Source organism: Meles meles, chromosome 2, assembly GCF_922984935.1.
Source record: "Meles meles chromosome 2, mMelMel3.1 paternal haplotype, whole genome shotgun sequence".
Lineage (NCBI taxonomy): Eukaryota > Metazoa > Chordata > Mammalia > Carnivora > Mustelidae > Meles > Meles meles.
The window spans coordinates 123,919,471-123,942,250 of NC_060067.1; the positions used below are offsets into that span (position 1 = coordinate 123,919,471).

The 22,780-nt window shown below is 37.0% G+C and overlaps 1 protein-coding gene across 4 annotated transcripts in view; it reads left to right on the top strand.

Annotated features, from left to right (window-relative positions):
- WDFY3 (WD repeat and FYVE domain containing 3) overlaps positions 1-22,780 on the top strand; it is a 238,448-nt gene that overhangs the window by 42,246 nt on the left and 173,422 nt on the right. For all 4 annotated transcript variants that reach the window (XM_045989611.1, XM_045989613.1, XM_045989612.1 and 1 more), the window contains exon 2: positions 17,607-17,817. In XM_045989611.1, the coding sequence (XP_045845567.1) occupies positions 17,638-17,817 (180 nt within the window). In that variant the 5' untranslated portion in view covers positions 17,607-17,637. The remainder of the gene's footprint in view (positions 1-17,606; positions 17,818-22,780) is intronic.

Sequence of the window (22,780 nt, forward strand, 5' to 3'; positions counted from 1 at the left end):
ATTATTTTTTTTTAAAGATTTTTTATTTGACAGAGTGTGAGACAGGGAACAGAGGGGGGGGGGGGGGAGAAGCAGGCTTCCTGTGGAGCATGTAGCCTGAGGGTGAGCTCCCAGGGCCCTGAGATTATAACCTGAGCCAAAGGCAGACACTTAACTGACTGAACCACCCAGGGGCCCCTGAGTTTGTCTTTTAAATCAAAGTGTTCATCTCATTAAAAAAAGTATTTTATTCACAAAAGAATAAGATGAATAGTTTCTATTGATGTTGGAAGAAATTTTTTCTAGGATTATTATCTCGTTTTTTTCTCTTTAATGAGAAAAATTGCTCAGAGCATGTTAAATTACGTAATATAACATATGTAATTATTAATATTCTTTTAATTTGTATTTTTCTTTGATGAATCCTGCCTGGAAATTATTTCCTTAATATTCTGAATATTATTCCGTATTTGGGGTTATGTTGTTGCATGGTGTGAGGCCTAGGGAAGACTTCAATTAAAGAGAACAGGACACTTAAAGGAAAAGAAAATATCGCTAGGTGTATGTGGCATTTCCCTTATGTGTCAGATGTATCTAGAGATACTAAGGATTCTCTGCCAAGATACTACTCATGAATCATGTTTCTCATTGCTAGTGTGGTTACACCCATGGTAGAAGATACACAGAGTAAACATGGGCTTTGTGTGTGTGTGTGCTTTTAACTTCTTGGGGACAAAAATACTTGGGATAATTTTGTCCAAATGTTTTGGGGAAGAACAAATAGTACTATCATTGCTAGGAATCCCTAGAAAATAAAGTCACCATTGCATTCATAAATAAAATTATTTCACAACGACAAAGAGACAGCTTCCATTTAATAGGAAGAGCATTGGACTTGGAATGAATTGTCTTGAATTCAAATTTCAGCTAATTCTACTTATTGGATCTTTTTGGCAAGTCGCTGTAACCTTTCTGAACTTCAGCGTCTTCGTCTGTGAAGTAAGCTTTATACCATCTTGTGGTAGGAAATAAATGAATACATTTCATTGTACTTGGCTTTGGTTTTCAAGTCTGTACTTCCCAGACAAAAACCGATGCAGAGGCAGGAAACAAGAGTTCCTTAGGGATTAACTCCAGCACTGGCTACTAATTGCTGATGCTGTCCCTTTAGACTCCTAAAATGATTCAAGGGCAGAATGGCTGGTGTTTTCCACTTGGAAAAACTGATTACAAACCAGTGTGTAGAACAGTTTGCATGTGAAGAATTAACATGGAGAGAACAAAGCTGCACAAACCTGAATGGTTAAAATAGCCCGTGGAGAGGCCAGTGAATTCTATTTTTTTTCCCCTATTTTTGAAATTTTTTTTAAAAAGAGATTTTATTTAGTTATTTGAGAGAGAGACAGAGAGTGCAGGGGGTGGGGAGGGAGGGGCAGAAGCAGAGGTAGAGAAGCAGACTCCCTGCTGAGCAGGGAGCCCAAAGACATGGGTCTTGATCCCAGGACCCTGAGATCATGACCTGAGCCAAACTCAGCCACTTACAAACTGAGCCATCCAGGTGCCCCTCTGTTGTTGAAAGTCTTTTAAAAAATGTACTTATTTTCCCTGACACTTTTCTTCCCCATAGCCCTGTCACCCCAGAGCTCAATCAGGTTCCCTGCTGTACTTTTCCCTAGTGCTGTGTGTTTCCCTGCTATAACATGTTTCACCAGTATGAGACCCGGACTAATCTCCATGAGATCAGGTATCATGTCATTCTTAAAAGAGTTGACATATCAGAACAAGTGGCAAATGCCACATGGCTAATTGTTATTGACATTCACCACCACATCCCAAAGATCTTCCTAACAAAATGACTGACATTTTAAAATTTACTCTTAATTCAGAATATTATAGTGCAAAAGTCATCATTCTGAACCATAGTTTCTTAATATATAGCCATAGAAAAAGATGGGAGGGAGATTATGACAAAGTTGTAATGACCCCAAAATACTAATAGCAGTTGATTTTTTTTATTAAAGCCAAATCTAGGCTATTGAATAGTACAGAATCATCTTGGTATTCCCAATGTGATTTTTTTGTTGTTGTTGTTGTTAATGAAGATCGTGGGTAGACTTGTCTGAGGATCAGAAAAAACTCAGATTTGTCATTATAAGCTGCACAGTTTGGGGCACCTGGGTGGGCTCAGTCAGTTATCTCAGTTTTGGCTCAGGTCACAATCTCAGAGTCCTGAGATGGAGCCCCGAGTTAGGCTCCACACACAGTACAGAGTCTTCTTGTCCCTCTCCTGCTCTTCCCCCTGCTCTCTCTCTTTCTCATAAATAAATAAAATCTTTATTTAAAAAACTGCATAATTGGGACACCTGGGTGGCTCAGTTGGTTAAGCGGCTGCCTTCAGCTCAGGTCATGATTCCAGGGTTCTAGGATGGAGCCCCGCATTGGTTTCCCTGCTCAGCGGGGAGCCTGCTTCCCCCTCTCTCTCTGCCTGCTGCTCTGTCTACTTGTGCTCTCTGTGTCAAATAAATAAATAAAATCTTTAAAAAAAAACACCTGAAAACCTGCATAATTTATTTTGATGTAATAAAGAACCCAGTTTTATTTCTTTTTTTCTCTCTCTACTGGAAATCTTTCTGGAAGTGTGGCTCTTCTTTCTCTGAGCCAGGTCCTACTTCCTTAAGGGTTATGATAATGCCAGATTATCATCTCAGGCTGAAAGTTATTTCTTCATCCCCAAGAGGGTGGAGAAGTCTATCCAGATTTTGTGCCATTCTGACAATCACATATGGTTTTAGAAAAAGGTTTGCCCAAATATTCCTACACATACAAGTTTTTTTCTTGTTACTTGGGAGTAGAAAAAGTCTCCTTTAAAGGATTTTTAAAATGTCAGAGGATTAAAAGGATAAAAAGGTTAAATTGAGAACTAAGAATCACTTTAGAAAAAAATATAACTAGTATGTGATTTAAATGTGGCTCAGTTGAAACTCATTTAAGAAATGGTTTTTATTTAAGTATTTTATTTTAGTTATCGTAGGGTAATAAATACATAATTCTTTTTTTTTTTTAAGATTTTATTTATTTATTTGACAGGCAGAGATTACAAGTAGGCAGAGAGGCAGGCAGAAAGAGAGAGGAGGAAGCAGGCTCCCTGCTGAGCAGAGAGCCAGATGCAGGGCTCGATCCCAGGAGTCTGGGATCATGACCTGAGCTGAAGGCAGAGGCTTTAACCCACTGAGCCATCCAGGTGCCCCATAAATACATAATTCTTACATAAAACGGCAGTTTGTTCGTTTTTATTTAACTAAATTCAGAAGTATTACAAAGCATTTATTTCCTTTAAAGACCTGTAATTTAATGGGGGACAGGCACAATAATTTTGAGGCATTTAGTATTCTTTTAGTTAGTATGTGTTCTTGTAAAATATTTGTTTTATGTGCATGTATTTTTAATTTAAAAAATGATATTATAGTATATACTTTATCCTATTAGTTCCTTTCACTCATCATTATGTTTTTAAGATGCACCTCTGTGGAACGTATACTTTTAAATGAATATATATGATTGTGTACCAGTCCTGTTTAACTTATTCCTCTTCTTGGTGATGAACAGTGATGAACCTGTACATAGCCTCCAGTCCTCTAGTCTCCACAAACCACAGTATAGTAAACATCTTTTTGTAAGTCATTACCCATTTGAATTTCTTTGGAGTATATACTGAGAAGCAAAATGCAAGATTGATTAATGTAAAACTGCCCCTTAGGAGAAATAACAACCAACACCACAGAAATACAAAGAATTATAAGAGAATATAAGGCAAATCATATGCCAACAAATGAGACAACCTAGGTGAAATGGATAAATTCTTAGAAACATACAGTCTCTGCAGACTGAATCAGAAAGAAATAAGAAATTTGAACAGACCAATTACCAGTAATGAAATTGAATCAGTAATCAAAAAATTTGCAACAAATAGTAGTCTAAGACCAGATGGCTGGGGAATTCTACCAAATATTTAAATAGAGTTAATACCTATTCTTCTCAAACTAGTCAAAAAAATAGAAGAAGAAGAAGTTTCCAAATTCATTCTATGAGGGCAGCATGACTCTACAAAAAGAACTACAGGCCAGTAATTCTGATGAAAATAGATGCAAAAATAATCAATGAAATTTAGCAAACCAGATCCAGCAATACTTTTGAAAAAGTGTTCAGCAGGATCAAGTGAAATTTATTCCCAGAATGCAAGAGTAGTTCAATAGTCACAAGTCAACCAAGGTGATACATCACATTAATGAGAGAAAAGATAAAAAACCATATGATCATCTCAGTAGATACAGAAAAAAAGCATTTGACAAAGTACAACATCCATTCATGGTTAAAAAAAAAAAAAAAAAGCCTCTCAACAAAGTCGGTTTTGAGAGAACATTCCTCAGCATAATGAAGGCCACGTATGAAAAACCCAAGACTACCATCATACTCAATGGTGAAGAACTGAGAGCTTATCCTGTAAGGTATAAGGTCAGGAACAAGACAAGGATGTCCACTCTTGCTACTTTCATTCAGCATAATACTGGGAGCCCTAGCCATAGCAATCAGACAAGAAAAAGAAATGCATCCAAATTGGTAAGGAAGAAGTATAACTTTAACTATTTGCAGATGATATGATATTATAGAAAACCCTAAAGACTCCACCATAAAAACTACTAGAACTGACAGAATGAGTTCAGTAAGGTCACTGGATGCAAAATTAATATACAGAAATCTGTTGCATTTCCATACACCAAATGAAATAGCGGAAAGAGAAATTATGAAAACTATCTCCCTTACAGTTGCAACAAAAATGGTTAAGTACTTAGGAATAAACTTAACCAAAGAGGTGAAAGACCCATACTCTAAAACTATAAACTGATGAAAAAAATTGAAGCAGACACAAACGAATGGAAAGATATTCCATGCTCATGGAATGGGAGAAATCAATATTGTTAAAATATCCATACTACCCAAAGAAATAATAGAGATTTAATGTAATCCCTATCAAAATACCAACACCATTTTTCAGAGTATTGGAACAAGTAATCCTTGTGTGGAACCACAAAAGACCCTAAGTAGCCAAACAGTCTTGAAAAAGAACAAATTTAGAGGTATCACAATCCCAAATTTTAAGATATGCTGCAAAGCTGTAGTATAGCAAAAACAGTATAGTACTGTTACAGAAATAGACACATTAATAGAAAAGAATAGAGAATCCAGATAAAGCCCTAACTATATGGCCAATTAATCTATGACGATGGAGGCAAGAATATACACTAGGGAAAAGACAGTCTCTTCAACAAATGGTATTGGGAAAACTGGACAGCTACATGCAAAAGACTGAATCTGGACCAGTTTCTAACACCATGCACAAAAATGGATTAAAGACATAAATGTAAGACCTGAAACCATAAAACTCCTAGAAGGAAATAGGCAATAATTTCTTCAACATTGGCTATAGAAGCATTTTTCTGGATATGTCCCTTCTTTAAATATTTTATTTTATTTTTATTTTTTTTTTTTAAGATTTTATTTATTTATTTGACAGAGAGAGATCACAAGTAGGCAGAGAGGCAAGCAGAGAGAGTGAGAGGGAAGCAGGCTCCCCGCCGAGCAGAGAGCCCGATGCGGGACTCGATCCCAGGACCCTGAGATCATGACCCGAGCCGAAGGCAGTGGCCTAAACCACTGAGCCACCCAGGCGCCCCTGGATATGTCCCTTCTAAAGTTAAACTCCTAGGACTGCACCAAAATGAAAAGCTTCTGCACAGCAAAGGAAACCATGAATGAAACAAAAAGACAACCTACTAAATGGAGAAGATATTTGCAAATGATATATCCAATAAGGGATCAATATTCAAAATATATAAACTTACACAACTCAACACCAAAAACCAGATATGATTAAAAACAGGCAGAGGGCATGAATAGACATTTTTCCAAAGAAGACATACAGATGGACAAGAGACACATGAAAACATGCTATCACTAATTACCAGAGAAATGCGAATCAAAACTACGATGGAAATACCATCTCACATATGTCAGAGTGGCTAAAATTAGCAACACAGGAAATAAGAGATGTTGGTGAAGATGTGGAGAAAAGGGATCTTCATACACAGTGGGAATGCAAGCTAGTGCAGCCACTGTGGAAAACAGTATGGAGAGTCCACAAGAAACTTAAAAATTGAAATACCAGATGATCCAGTAATTTCGCTATTGGGTGTTTAGAAAATATATGCAGCCCTGCGTTTCCTGCAACATTATTTACAGTAGTCAAGATACGGAAGCGCTGCAAGTATTCATTGATAGATGAGTGGATAAGGAAGATGTGGGGGTGTGTGTGTGTAGACACACACACTGGAATATCACTCAGCCATAAAACGAATGAAATCTTGCCATTTGCAACAACATGGATGGACCTTGAGGGTATTATGCTAAGTGAAATAAATCAGAGAAAGACTAATAACATATGGTTTTAGCCATATGTGGAATTTAAGAAACAAAACAAATAAACAAATTAAAAAGACAAAAAGCAGACTCTTAAATGTAGGGAACAAACAGTAGTTCACCCAGAGGGTAGTTGGGGCGGGGGGAGATGGGTGAAATAGTTTAAAGGGATCAAGAATACACTTCTTGTGGTGGTCACTGAGTAATATATGGAATTGTTGCACCTGAAACTAGTGCAACAGGATGTTAGTTATACCTGAATTTTAAGAAAATGAAAAAACACCCCACACATTGCCCTTTATTTAGATCCTCTGCCAGACAGTTTTGTGTCTTGTCCACATGTCCAAGAACACAGGGCATTTCCTAACTTGCTGCTTGTTGATAATCTAAGAAGTATAAAGTGGCATTTCCTTATTTTAGTCTGTATTTCTTTGCTTACTGAGTAAATTAAAACATCTCTTCATTTGTTTGGCCTTTCAGAGTGCTTGTTCTCTGTCCCCCCCACCCCCACCCCCCCCCTTCCCCTTGGGATTGTTGTATTTTTCTTGGTCATTTGAGTTTGTGATTGATTGATTGATTGATTGTAAATTCTAAATTATAATCCATATGATTGTACACATTTCAAATATTTTTTCCTGTTGTGTTACCTCACTTTTTGCTTGGTTCACCATGTTTTTTGCTGAGCCAAAATATTAAAGAAAAAAAAAACAAACTTTTTTTAAGAGAGGGGATAAAGGGAAGGAGCAGAGGGAGAGGGAGAGAAACTTAAGCACACTCCATGCCTAGCATGGGGCCCAGTGCAGAGCTCCATCTCCCAACCCTGAAATCAGGACCTGAGCCAAAATCAAGAGTTGGATGCTTAATCAGCTGAGCCACCCAGGGGCCCCAGAATATTTAATTTTTGATACGATCCCATTCATTTTATCTTTGCATATGTTATGTAAGTTTTGATTATGTACTTAAGAAATTCTTACCTGTACATGAAGATATCCTCATTTTCTTCTCTTTATAGTTTTACCTCTCATTGTTAGGTCTTTAATCCACCTTGAGGCCACCTTTGTATATGGCTTTAGGTAGAAGTCAATTGTCCGTACCACTTAAATTAAGAATCACATCCTTTCCTGTGACCCGTATCATATGTTAAGTTTCTAATACATGCATGGGTCTGCTTCTGACCTCTCTCATCTGCATTTTGGTCTGTTTATTCTTATGTCAGTCAGCTACTGGTTTTATTACCATGATTTGGCAAGGGATTATTTTCAAAATTTAAAATTACATAATTTAACATTCAAGTTTCATTAAGTTTTAACAATTTCCTTTTTACCTCTTTCTTAAAGACATTTATATTATGTTTAACACTTCAACTAGTAACCATGATCCGTGAAACATTTGTATTGGAAATACTGAATCAGTTTCTTTAAATATAATTGTATTAGAATTCCAAGTCCATTTCTTTAAATATATATATTACTTTTAATAGTTTCATGGGTCTCTTCTTTTCCCCATTTGTTTGAAGTGCTAAGTTTTGCTTTTTAGCAAAATCAACTAAAATGTCTTGGAATGACGTAGAATAACTTTCTTTTATATAATTTCAGAGAGAAAAATAAAGTTGAAAGGTAATCTACATTTACTTGAATCCTCAGTCTTTGTGTGCCGCACTTCTCTACCTAGAACATGTTGCGCAATCCAAATTGCGATTTTTAGAAACTTATATGTACGATGTAGGAAGAAGTTAGGTAACAAAATGAAACTTTACCTTTCATTTATAGAAAATTTTATTTCTTTTTTCTTTTTTTAAAGATTTTATTTACTTGACAGAAAGAGATCACAAGTAGGCAGAGAGGCAGGCAGAGAGAGAGAGAGAGGGAAGCAGGCCCCCTGTTGAGCAGAGAGCCCTATGCGGGACTCGATCCCAGGACCCTGAGATCATGACCTGAGCCGAAGGCAGCGGCTTAACCCACTGAGCCACCCAGGCGCCCCGAAAATTTTATTTCTTACAGGTTATATTTTCTTTTTAAGGAAAAAGCCTGGACATTTGAAATAAAATACTTAATATATATAATTTTAACCTCCAAATGGTAAGTCTACTAGCAGATATCAGAGCTAAGAGACTTCCATTGTATAGCTCATACTGTTGTTCCCCACCTCCAGTTGAGAGATTAACTGGATAAAATGGGTAAGGAGATGAGCAGAATGAGAATAATGCTGGGTGTGCTTGATCTCTGGTCCTGAAAGAGTAGTCAGTGCTTTTTAAAGATTGTTTCCCCAAAACAATGAAAGTTAGGCTTTACTATTGAATGTTTTAAAAAAAAAAAAAATCAACAAACTTAAGAACAGTGATCTCGCCACAATCCATCATCAGTCAGTGCCAATTTGTTTAAGGTCATATGTTATATGTTTTACTATATGGTATTCCTTCTGTGAGGAGGATGAAATTATTATAAGAAAAATAGGGCAAAATTACTCACTTTAGTAACTTATTTCCCTAGAATAAAAGGCAATATATTTAAAACATTATTGTCAATATTTTGGATGGATTTATAAAATGTATTAAATAGCTAACTGTTAAGAATAGCATTTCTCCTCTTATTCTTCCCCAAAGGCATTTTTTAAAATGGGCCACATGTGATCAACAGTGAAATGATGTAATTAGGACATGGCTATTTGTGGCAGTCATTCTTACATGTTGGTATTGGAAGGATAGAGAAATACAGTTTTCTTATTCTTTTCTCCTCTCCTTCTACCCTTTCACTCCTCAACTCCCTTTCTTTGACCTCTTTAGTGAGAATGTACCCCTTAGTCATGAGAATGTAAGTACCTTTTTATATTTCATTTGTACAATAATGCAAGAAAAAATGAGAAGGTAAGCAATAATATTCTGGCTAGCAAAAGGTTATATCTGGCAAAAAGTAATTTTTTGTCCAAAAGATTCATATCCGTACCACCTTTTATATTTTAAAGTGTGTTTCTTTACAGATTTTGTAAATTTCGTGTTTTCATTCATATACATCTCTTAAATGAATAAAGAGTATTTGAAACAATTTGGATAGAGGAGTTTATGGAAAAGTTAATAAGTGTCAGCAGGAAGATATCTTGCCTCACTCTATCCACCTATCCACGTAGCCATCCATAATACATTTATTATTCATGTTTGGTATGTGACAAACACTAAAAAGTTGAATATAAAAAATATATATATTTAAAAAAATCTATGATAGTTTTATTTTTTAAATCTATAAGGTGGTTCTATTTTTTAAAAGATTTTATTTATTTGACAGAAATCACAAGTAGGCAGAGAGGCAGGGAGAGAGAGAGAGGGAGAAGCAGGCTCCCTGCTGAGCAGAGAGTCCAATGTGGGGCTCAATCCCAGGACCCTGAGATCATGACCTGAGCCGAAAGCAGAAGCTTAACCCACTGAGCCACTCAGGTGCCCTGGTAGTTCTCTTCTTTTAGAAAAATATGTAGGTCACTAACCTCACACTAGGTTCAATGTATAGAAATGGTGGTGGAACTGCCTGTTCCCTGGAGATAATCCCCCTAAATCACTAAGATGTTTTTACTATACTTGTGACAGTTTTGAGAAATAGCCTGAGGTAGGATCAGATTAGGTTATTGGCTGTTGACTGCAGGCTCAACCCTGGTGGAGCTTTATGTGGATCCCTAGTGCATGTTTCTTTAGGTGTTGAGAATGCGTCCTGTGGACTTGGGGTAGGTAGATGATAGTCAGTGGCATAAACACAAAAGGAAATGAACACACATTCATACCACAGAGGACAAAAAGCTGTCAGAACATTATAAGTTTCTATCCTTTATTACTGACCAGGTTGTGCAGCCTTTCTTGTATTTGTGGTCATTTGTTTGCCTTGTTCTGTGAAATGCTTGTCTTTTGCCCTTTTTTTTTTTTTTGCCCATTTTTTTTAATTGGGTGGTTTACTTTTCTCAGTGATTTGTAGTCATTCTTTATATATTTTAGATTGAGTGTTTTTTTGTTCATCTATAGGTATTTCAGATGTTTCATTCCCAATTTGTGGCTCGTATTTATTTTCTGTTGATTTTTTCATGTACAAAAGTTGTTAATTTTGATAAGGTTCATTTTCTGTGTGTAATTTTTTTATGAAGACATTTTTCCTTACCTTGAGTTGTAAAGATACTGTCCAACATTTTCTTATAAATATTTTTAAAGTCTTGCTTTTCAAATTGTTGTCTTAATTGTTTTAGTGGCAAGGACATGGCAAATATAAGCTACTGCACTAGGTGGCGGGAACAGAAGAGACTCAGGTGAGGTGGGGAACATCTTGATAATACTTATTTGAATATGTGATCTGGTGGTTGTTACCACCATGAAGGTATGTTTAAATTGTTTTAAGATTAAGATCATGAGCTATCCGTGAGAGGTTCCCAGGCAGTTAAAAACAAAAAAAGCTCAGGGCGCCATTTCAGACAGAGGAAAGACCATGGGGGGAAAGCATGAAGGATTTGAAATTCCATGGCACATTCAGAGAACAGCGGTTAGGTGGTGGTCTGTGAGCATAGAAGGAGGGGAGGGGTATTGCAGAAGACAAAACCGCAAAATTGGATGCATAACAGATTTTGAGAAACATTTTCTGTCTTGCAAAGGGTTTGACTATTCCACTGCAGGCAGTCATGTCAGTTTGAAGGGAAGTTGTACTGATCTGTTAGGAATTTTAGAAAAACAAATACAGCCACTCCGTGGGGGGGGTTGGTACTCTCACAGTATATATATATATATATATATATATATATATATATATATATATATATGCCTTGTATATATATAGTAGACAGACACCTGCCTTTGCTCTGAAACTAATAGGGTATTTTCCCTATAATGAGCTGCACAGTCTGAAGTGCAGTCGTTTGATTACTAATGATGATTTTTCAATCTTCTGAAAGGATCTGATATTTAGTAATAGGCAAACGTTATTTGGAGGAAGTTTAGAAACTAAGGCAAATGAGTAAGCTGGGTAACTCCATTTTTGGGAAAACAATATATGATGACACTGATTTTTAGATACAGCTTATAAAATACTCTGAAAGCAACTTTGAAGAGGAATTTTAGAAAGTATTTTGAACCATGTTAGCATCATTATGTGGTGGGCAGAACAAAATTTATCTGAATATATGAACTCTGATACTTTGAGAAAAATAAAAGTGTAGGAATTCACAATGAAAACCCTTAACACTGTATAATCAGTCTGTGAAGAAGCCATTCTTGTTTTCATTGATATCATTATTTTTTTCATTTGTGTGACTTTACTGATACGGTTCTACACCATCTTTGGCATTTGTCATTTCCTTTCCATCACTCGGATCACAGAGTATACTCCTGCCCATGCAGGAGTGATTTGTTGTTGCTGGTGGTAAGCTGACTTCCTCCCTTGGATGTTCCTTGTCCTCAGGATTGTTGTTGAGCCTGATGAGGGGCTTGATCCCAGGACCCTGAGATCATGACCTGAGCTGAAGGCAGAGGCTTAAGCCCACTGAGCCACCCACGTGCCCCGCAGACTCTTAACTCTAGAGAACAAACTGATGCTTACCAGAGGGAAGTGGATGGGAGATGGGCTAAATAGGTAATGGGGATCAAAATCACACTAATCCTGATGAGCAGTGAGCAACGTATAGAATTGTTGAATCACTGTATTTTATATTTGAAACAGTATAACACCTTGAATACAAAAAATACAATTTTATTTTACCTTTATTTATTCTTCTCTGACATTCCTCCTTTTTTTATGTATATACAGTTTTCTGACCTGATCATTTTTAACCAACTGAGCCACCCAGGCATCCCTGACCTGATCATTTTTAGTAAAGACCACAGATTAAGGGAGTGAGAAAAGTAGATGGATTGAAAATTGGGATCTTAGAGTGAGATTTCACAATTGAAATTCCAGAAATAGGGAAGATTCTATTGGGGATAAGTGGAGGGTATGGCCCTGAAAGTTTTCAGCTTGCTAATATGCATCTCACTTCTGAGGTCAGTCTCCCCTGCACTGTGCCATCCACTGAGGATACTGATAAATGATCACTGAGCTGAATGACTCCTACTAGAAGTTAGTGGAAGTGTGTGGAATGCAAAAAATGTGTCCATATTAGGTAATCATCAACTAACGAAAGCATTGCGCTACAAATATTCTTTTGCAGATCTTATACAAAATTTGGAACAATTAGCATAAAATTATACTTTCAGAGAATGCTAGGGTTTCAGGTCAGCCTACAGAAGTTTATTTATTCCATAATGTAATTTAATTATAGTATATTAATCTTATCAAGTAAACTAACTGCTAAAATTTAACTATTAAATTTGCTTTTGGGGCTCCCAAAACAGCAGTTGAAGCTGCTAGAAGGAGGGGTTTGAGAACGGTGTCAGGGAGTTGTCAACGGTGGCTACTTGTACTTGGAAATCATATTAAGTGAAATGTTCTTAAACGTGAATGACTTGCTTTTGACTTTGGAATATGCTTTTGTCTATGAAGAGAGAAAATTAAGCACACCAAAAACATGCTTTGAGAGGTTGTCTAGTTCAGTATATGTGTGCATGATGAGTGTACAGATGGGATGGGAAGGATAAGGGCATATTGGGAATAGGTCTTAAGTAACTGTATTTTGCTATATAAATGAGATGGCTGATCTTGTAATATAGATGAGGCTAAAATCTGATAATGACTATTCTAGTAAGGCAAAAAAACTTAAGACTTTAACAGGCAGAAGAATTAAATTCTTCCTCCCTCCCTCCCTCCCTTCCTTCCTTTCTTTTTTTTAAGATTTTATTTACTTGAGAGAGAGCACAAGCATGGGGGAGGGGTAGATGGAGAAGCAGACTCCCAGCTGAGCAGGGAGTCGGATTCTGAACTGGATTCCAGGACCCTGAGATCATGACCTGAGTGGAAGGCAGACGCTTAACTGACTAAGCAACCAAGGTGCCCTAGGTCTGTTTCAAAGTATATATATGTTAGATTACTGGGTGATAAACCCAGTTTGTTGGGAGCCTCTCCAAGATTTGCTCTTCACTCCTCGAAAGTGTGAGAAGTTTTGCTTTTGCTCTTTGCAGTGAGGAAAAAAAATAGAATTTCCCCCCAGAAGGTTTAAGAACAAAATAAAAAATCTGAGAAATTACTTGTAGTTCTTTGACGAAATAAGATTTCCCTTAGCCATGTGAGCTATTTATTTTTCTCTTGTGGAATTAAATGATTTTTTTTTTTTTTTTTAAAGGAAAGCTGTTTTAAGCTTTTGGCTGAGCTACTCAAAGGAAGCTAGTTACTTGACAAATATATTTTTAAAATTTAGGCTATTTACTTGTTTTATACCCTTCTGTAATTTAAATAATGGCAGACTCTTTAAAGAATTTTGGGTGGAGAAGATTAAAGTATCTGGGGTTTTCAAACATTAACACAAGAGATTAGAATAAGAAATACTGTCTTGGGCTCATTGCAGTAATTATCTCATTGCTATTTAAATAACCCCCTATTGGCACTATGGCAGTACAAACACTTTTCTCTTGTGAAACAAAATAGGGTTTGTATTAGAAAACTAGTTCTTATGGAGAATAATCATTATAAATATTTTGAAAACCTCTAATAACACTGTCCCCAAAATAATCATTCTGTGGTTTATTATTATTATTATGCATATCTCTTCTATATTGCTTTATAAGTCTTATTCAGCATCTAACGAAGAAATAAATATTTTGCTCATCTTTTGTCATTTGTAAGTCTCTAAAACATAATACTGTAAAGGCTTAAGCTGTTTTCCTTACTTGCTTAAATAGCTAAAAATGTAAATGAAAAGGATTAAATGTTTCATGATTAGGCCTAAAGGAAGAAAGAAAGAATTACTGAAAGTAGCTAATGTGCTTGACACTTAATAGAAATGAACTTCTTTTATGTATGCATTACAGAAAGGCTATGAGGAAAGATTTTACAAACTAAGAGAAACCCAAGATTCAAGAGGGTTCACCTGAAGTTACCAGTGTCGGGTGTGGATGTTTGTACAGGTTTGCCTGAAAAGTGCTTATTCTTTATAGTCTTTCACTGCTGAAGAGTATTTAAAACACAATAGTTCTTGGTCTGAATACTACTTTAAATACAAATATTGGAGTGGAGACAAAGGAATGATCCAGCAATCTGATATGCTTAAGTGTTTCTTGCTAAATAAGTAAGGAGAAAGGGAGGAATCTGAATTTTTTCCATCCCTGAGATTATCTGAGTAAGTGAGAAATACCAGTAAACTCACTTTGCTGTTGGATATATATCCTTTTGAATCAGACAAATAGTAAATAACGATGGTACAATAGTTTCATTACATCTAGTTAATGTTTGTTGTTATATGATCATGTGGTTTCTTTTTTTTTACGAAAGTTGATTAGTTTGAATCTTAAGAGAAATCAAAAAGATTTATTTCCCATTCTAACTGCTATTTGGTGCTAAATAAAAATATGCTCGAATTACGGTTTCCAAGAACTCTGTAATTTAAAATAGGCATGTAAGAGGCGCCTGGCTGGCTCAGTAGAGTATGCAGCCCTTGATCTCAAGGTGGTGAGTTTGAGCCTACACATCCCTACACACGTTGGGTGTAGGGATGACTTAAAAATAAAATCTTAAAGGGGCACCTGGGTGGCTAAGACAGTCAAGCATCTGCCTTCAGCTCAGATCATGATCTCAGGGTCCTGGGATCGAACCCGAATCCGGCTCTCTGCTCTGCGGGGAGCCTGCTTCTCCCTCTCCCTCTGCCTGCTGCTCCCCTGCTTGTATTCTTTTCTGTCAAATAAATAAATAAAATATATTTTTTCTTTTAAAGATTTTATTTATTTATTTGACAGAGAGAGAGAACTGAGCCACCCAGATACCCCTAAATAAAATCTTAAAAAAAAAAAAAAAAGGCATGTGCATATATAAGTAAATGGGAAGGACACTTGACTATGAGGTGGGAGGTTTGGATTCTTATCCAGTTCTTTATCACTGTGAGATTTTGAGCGAGTTGCTCTTGTCTTGGGGCCTTATTTAAAGGTAGAGGTATTTAAAAGTAGAGGGTCTTATTTAAAGGTCTTTAATCCTCTCTTACCCACTTGCCGAAGGTAGAATGAAGAGGAGGTCTGAAAGGGCTTTGTAACTCTAATATGGAGTGATAGTTGACTTTTTAAAAAAAAATGACACAGACCTCTGGAAAGCTGGGATATTTTAAACATTTTTTTGAAGTGTTAGAGGAACATGACTCTCCTAAATCCTCTCCTGGACTGTCTAGATTAGGAACTCTAGCCGTGGGCTAAGGAAAAAGAACAGATAAGCATAATCTAAAATGTTAGCTAATTATCAAAAGTTTTGTAATTTACTTCAAGTTTTATTTTTGTTCTGGGACTCTTTGGGACTATAAATAGCACACAGGTGATTTGAATATATTTGTTGAAATCCTTATAGTTGGAGGACTTAAATATTTTCCCAGGATGAAATATGTTAAACAGCTTTGACCTGGACTACATTTTGTTTGTCATTTTGTGGTTTAGAGGCTCTTTTGGCCTTTGCCTGTTTCTGCGTACTCTTCCCGGGGGTTGAACCCTCTAGACAGCGGTCCCTCAGCTCAGAAGAGCCCCTGGCAGGGCTATAGGCATTGTCTTTCTACTCCTCACTTGAGATGAGTCATCTCCTGGCCTCCTGTTGCATTTGGCTAGAGTGCTTAAGCGGAAGCCCGGGGCCAAATATGGAATTCACAAAATTCTCAAGCTCTGTCATATTTAAGAGGCCAGTTCTTCTTAGAGTTTTAAAAATCAGTAGACAGATGTTTAGTAAGTAAAGCTCTAGCCTTGCAGTAATCTTTTCATTTCTTAAAAAATGGCATTACTGGCTTATGTGGTTATGCAGAGAAATTAAAAAGTAATCTTCAGGTTATTCCTGCTTTTCTACAGATGAAAAAGCAAATTGCCTTTTATCTAAATTCTGTATATTCATAATGTCCTCCCAGCCTTCCTGGTTCCTTTGTAAAATATCCTCTTTTTGTGGCTGAAATTAGCTAATTGCTGGCACAGTTAGTGGTGGTTGAAAAGGGCTGATGATGCTTTCTGAATGCTTTGTGTTATTGATTCTTGTACATATTCTAACCCAGTGGTTGGTTTGTTTATTTCTTAACGGCAGCTCTAGCCAGGGATATATTTTACATTGTGATGTAGTTATGTATGAATTACCTAAAATAAGTCTCATGAAATAATAATCACCCTAACTATATGTACTCCAGTATCTTCTATTTCACTTCTTTTTTTTTTTAATGGTCATAATGATCCACTAAATGAATTAACATGACCTGCCAAAGGGTTTCAAACTGTAGTTTGAAAAAGTGGTCTTCTGGTAAATGAAAGTTTTTACTGTCTTCTTATGATTTGTAAACTATACTGGGATGTATTCATTTTAATTTGCATGTTTTCAAACTGTAACAAAGTAGACTCTTCAGACAGGTGCCTAAACTGTAATCGTTCATCTAGAATAAAAATTAAATAATTAAAGAGAGAAAACTTCATGTTTAGAGGGTAATGTTTTTGTTTTGTTTTTTGTTGTTTTGAGATGAGGTTGAACTTTCTATTTTTCATTCTTTTTACCTATGCTTAGCTATTAAGCAATATATTAATAGTGAGATCTTTGGCCCCTTTATTTGTTGAACTTCATATGACTAACTTAATGAGGAACATTTGATACTTGTCCAATTAATGTTTACACTTAATGTTTTACATTTTATTTTTTTTTTAAGATTTTTTTATGTATTTATTTGGCAGACAGATCACAAGTAGAGAGGCAGGCAGAGAGAGAGAGGGGCCAGCAGGCTCCCTGCTGAGCAGAGAGCCTGATGGTGGGGCTTGATCCCAGGACCCCGAGATCACGACCTGAGCCGAAGGCAGTGGCTTAACCCACTGAGCCACCCAGGCCCCCCTAATGTTTTACATTTTATACAAATTATGCCAAAGCCAGTAGGCATATTGGGTGCCATGATTCCTAATTTGTCACTTAGGGAGACTTAATCAAAATTAGTTTTGCCTCTCTACCTTTTCTGTTTAAAGAAGTAGAAAAAGATGTTTTCCTGGCTTTTTCTAAGCTGTTGACCTGGTCAGGATGCTGACATTTGACTCTCTGCATATGAACATCTTCCCACAGAATCAGAAGTGTTTATCACCAACCAGCCAAGATGAACATGGTGAAGAGGATCATGGGGCGACCGAGGCAGGAGGAGTGCAGCCCCCAGGACAATGCCTTAGGACTGATGCACCTCCGCCGTCTCTTCACTGAGTTGTGCCATCCTCCCCGGCACATGACTCAGAAGGAACAAGAGGAGAAGCTGTACATGATGCTGCCAGTGTTTAACAGGGTAAGTCCATGTTGCTGAGGCCAGGCTTTCCAGGACTGGTTAGCGCTGCAGGAATTTGAAGGTTAGAGTAAATCACAGAGAGGAAGAAATGATAGAATGAGTGTTTAAGAAGTTTGATGTTTTCTTTCCTTCCTTTCAATTTACTGTGAGCCATGTAACTTTATCTGAGACCTGGTCAGAGTGAATTCCATCTAGTTCTAACAGATAAAAGGAAGACTGAGCATTCTGTAAAACGTTCCTATAATGGTTGAGTTTTGGAAGAGGGATGGGTTATAAATTACCATTTGCTATTTCCATTATTTTTTTGAAATGATGGTTTATTGCACCAAAGAATGTAATTGCCCAGGTATATTTTGTATACTTCATGGAATCATCTCAGTTTGCTTTGTTGTTTGGCAGGTCTTCTGTAAGAAATTTTGTAGTTACAGGCCCAAGAGAGTCTAAATACAGTTAATTTTTTATGGTATTTTGTGAAATTGATTACATGTGTAGCAATCTTGGTGGGAATATTTAATTTTTATATTTTTATCCAAGGTGTACAAGTACATAGTTCAAAAATTCAGGTAGTTCCAGAGGCTTTCAGACCCCACTGCTCTTCATTGCCAGTCACTGCTGCTGCTTTTAGCTTTTTCAGCACTGAAGGGCACCCCTTGAAAGAAAGTTATCTTAAAGTCTGTGGGGATTGGGGAAGGGAGGTCTCCTTTGAGAATGTGATGTAGGGGCACCTGGGTGGCTCAGTCAGTTGAACATCCAACTCTTGATTTTGGCTTAGGTTGTGATCTGGGGTGGTGAAATCAAGCCCTGCATTGGACTCTGTGAGCAGCAGGGAATCTGCTTGAGATTCTCTCTCCCCCTACCCTTCCCCTGCTCACATGTGCGTGTGCATATACTCTTCTTTTTCTCTCTGTTATATAAATAGGTAAATCTTTTTGAAAAAAAAAAAGAGAGAGAATATGATGTGATTCTTGAGGCCTTAAATGATAACTACTAGCCCAATTGGACCAGATTAACCAAGAAGATAATTAGAGTAAGAGATTAAAACATGAATCAAGATAAAAAGCAACAAATATTTTAATATGTGCCAACATCTATAAGGAGTCCCAAGAAGTTGACTTTATATCAAGGAGGAACAAAAAAAAAGACTGTCGAGATTGATAGGAGGTACATCATGGTGGGTTTGTATATTGTATTAGAAGTCAGCACTTTTTCCGGGAGGCATGCGGAGCCAATGAAGTATTTTAAGCAATAGAATAAGAGAGTAGAAGGGAGCAAGGTAACCTGTCTACTAGGTTTCTGATTTGGAAAACTAATTGGGAATGTTTTTCCCATTTGCTCAGAAAGAAAGTTTTAAAAGATAGATTCAGTTGAATTATTTGTGAGCTTCCCAAGTGAATGTATTCAGTAAGCAGAGTTAGAAACTCAGGTACAGGATTTGGCTGGATATGTGCTTTGGGGACTCTGGCAAGAATGGGGTAGTTGAAATCCTGGAAGGGGATGAGAGAGTACTCATGACTTATAGTGCCAAGTGAGAAGAGCACTTGACTAAGGATCAACCATGGAGAATATGAATTTCTAATGAAAGGTACACAACAGGAGCTGGACAGTAGCAGTCCCAAAAGAAATCAGGAGAGGGGCGGCTATAGAGCCCAAAGATAAATGTATGAAAAGAGAGAGTAGTCAGCACTACCGTGTATCATAGAGACCCAGTACGATGAAGATTGAAAAATGTTCATGAAATTTGCCAGTTTGTAAGTTACTAGAATGGCAGAACCAGAAAACAGTGAGTTGAGAGGTGAATGGGAGATGAAGAGAGACAATGGGAATATACTGGACTTGTAGAAATTTGAAAGAAAGGAGAACCAAAGAGATTGATGGATGTGAACTTGGTGATGAGAAGGGGTTTTGTGTGTGTGTTTCCTGTGTTTTGCTTTGTCTGTAAAGTTGGAGGAGATTCTGGCTCATAAAGAGAAGGGAGAAACCAGCGGAAGAGGAAATTTGGAAATTTTTAAGAGTGAAAGTGATTGAAAGAGGAGAGCATGGAGTCAGATTACTGGGGTACAGGGGTGCAGGTGAGCCTTGTCCAGGAGAAAGATCCTCCAACCTGGAGAAGAGCACATTTTGTTGGGTGTGAATATGATTTGTAGTTAGGTGTGGGAAGTTGAATAAGATCTTGCTTGATGACCTCAATTTCTTATAGTCATCAACAGAAGATGTGGTCTGTTAAGAGCCTTGGAGTAAGTTAGGGGGTTTAAGAAAATTGGATGATTTGGAATATTACAAAGGAGAATGAGAGAGATAGTTGAAAGGGATGGTGAAAGAATTAAAGGGCGTTGAGGGTCCAGTGAAAGTTGGAGATGATAAATTTGTACTGGATCTTATCCATGTAGGCATGTGATTTTTCTCCTGCAGGCACTTGGCAGCATGCGTGTAGAAGTAGATCAGGCAGAGAGGTATATTATTTATGGGGATTGAGGTTTTGCTGGGCTGGTAAGGCAGAGGGGCAGGGATAGAAGGAGGATAGTAAGAGAGACCAGTTCATACATCACCCATCGGGTTGAGTAGGTGGGAAAAGCGGGTGCAAACATTAGTACATTTAGAGGTTGTTCATTTTTTTAATCTATGAAATAAGAGGCTGAGAATGATGGAGAGAGGAGATGGTCGTGTAGGAACATGCAGAGAGGTGGGGAAGGGTTTAAAATAGCTGCTGTGAAAGTGAGAGAGAGAACAGATTACAGACAAGCCATTTTTTTAAAGCCCTGGTGAGGTAACAGTCATTAATTTTTATTGGAATCAGTTCTGGGAAGTTGTTTGTTTCTTTCTCAATCTTTTTATTTTTGTTCTGTCTCAGTGTCACAATGTACTATTGGCCTACTGAATAGTTTGAGGTAATTTCCTTCTTTCAGACTTACACACATTAACAAAGTGATGGTAATGTTCAGAATAGTTAAGGCAGTTGCTCTCAGCTATTAACATAAATTAGTAAGTAATATCCTACATATGTGTCCCACGTATTTCATCAGTAAGTCTTCTACAGCCAATTCAAGTGAGGCTTAGACTGGAAGAATCACCTAAATATTTGTTTGTTTGTTTGTTTTTTAAGTAGAGTTGAGATGCTTAATGATTCTCTATTGCTTAGACTGTGACTTAGTTCTCTTATGTTCTATATTGTCAGAAGTTTCATTATTCTTTCAAGTCAAAAATTTTTAATTGCCTGAGTAAAAGCACATATATATGCCTTGCCTTACACCTCTAATACAATGAGTGATTTAAATATCATAAAGATCAGTCAGCTCTTAACTAATAAAAGATAGGAACTTTTTTCTGTACCATTTTGACCAATTTAAAAAATATATGGTATTCACTGGGTTGTCATTACCAAACAAAAATTATCCTTAGATAAGATATCCAATCCATTAAGTTTGAAATACATAGCTGTATTTCTTTAGTGTTTGACCATTTATACATGAACATTCTCCACTGCTAAGAAAGAGCTTTGATGAAGGGTGTCTGGATGGCTCCTCGGTTAAGTGTCTGAATTTTGATTTTGGCTCAGGTCGTGATTTCAGGGTTGGGAGATCGAGCCCTGTGTTGGGCTCTGTGTTGGGGTGTGGAGCTCCTGTGTTGGGGAGAGAAAGCCTCCTCTCTCTCTTCTCCCTCCCTCTGTCTTTTCCCCACTTCCTCCCTCTCTTAAAAAAAAAAAAAAAAAGTAGAAAAAAGAAAGAGCTTTGATGAAAGAAGAGCTCAGTATGGTTCTAGAGTTCCAGCTATGATTGCTAAAAATGAAATGTGCTATCAGTTTTTGAGACTGCTTGATTCTTGCTAAATGGCAAATAAACCATATTGCTGTTAGATATGAGCATCTCTCTACAGAATCATTATTAAAGAGTGCTCAGTAGTGTTATTTCAATGTGTGATTTTTGCCTTTAAGAGACACAGGTTGAGAAATAACATGTGTTGAGTCCTTTTTCTGGGCCAGGGCTCATGCTGAGGTCTTCAGCTGCCTCCCATGGTCTTCATCACAGTCCTGCAAAGAGACTGCTGCTGTCATCTGAGAGATAATGGTGGAGTCTGAGAATAGCTGAATACTATTTATCCAGGATTCTTAAAAATAATTCTTAAAAAAATAAATAATCTTAATAATTCTTTTATCTTAAGAACGAAAGCTTACTGACAAATACTTGGCTTAAACTATTCAAAAATGAGTAACATTTTAGTCATCTAAAAATTAACTGCCATCGTTAATTACTGTGGTATGTGTTATCATACTTCATTGTGTGTTTTAAAATATAATTTTACTAACTAGATCTTCTATTAGAAACTCCCTTTGTTTTTGAATTATTTATATTTAGAAGCACCTAAGTTGAATATAGTGTTTTTCTTTTTTATCCCTTACAAGTGGCCTTTACTTTTAAATTGTTGGCTTTAAAAGAATACTCAAGTTCAAAACCAAATGAGAGATAGATCAGGAGTCAGGTGAACTCTTTACATTTTTACAGCTTTGTGTTTACATATATACAGTTGAGTTCTTATTACATAATACCGTACAGTTGATATTGGACAGTGTAGCTTAGGGCTGTGCAACAAAGGATTTGCTAAATTCACATCTGAAATAGTTATATTTTCTTACCCAGCCATTGGCAAAACTGGATAGTTGCAAGACCCTTGCAGAGCAGATGAGAGTGCATGTTCTGAGCCAGGTGTATTCCAAAGGAGAGAAAGAGACTGAGCATTCTCAGTTTCTTTTCTCTTGAGTTGGTGGTCCTTCTTAGAGACAGGGAGGATACACATGTTTTCCTAATCATTTATATTAATTAATAAGAAGACTCATGGGGGTGCCTGGGTGGCTCAGTGGATTAAGCCGCTGCCTTTGGCTCAGGTCGTGATCTCAGGGTCCTGGGATCGAGCCCCGCATCGGGCTCTCTGCTCCGCAGGGAGCCTGCTTCCTCCTCTCTCTCTGCCTGCC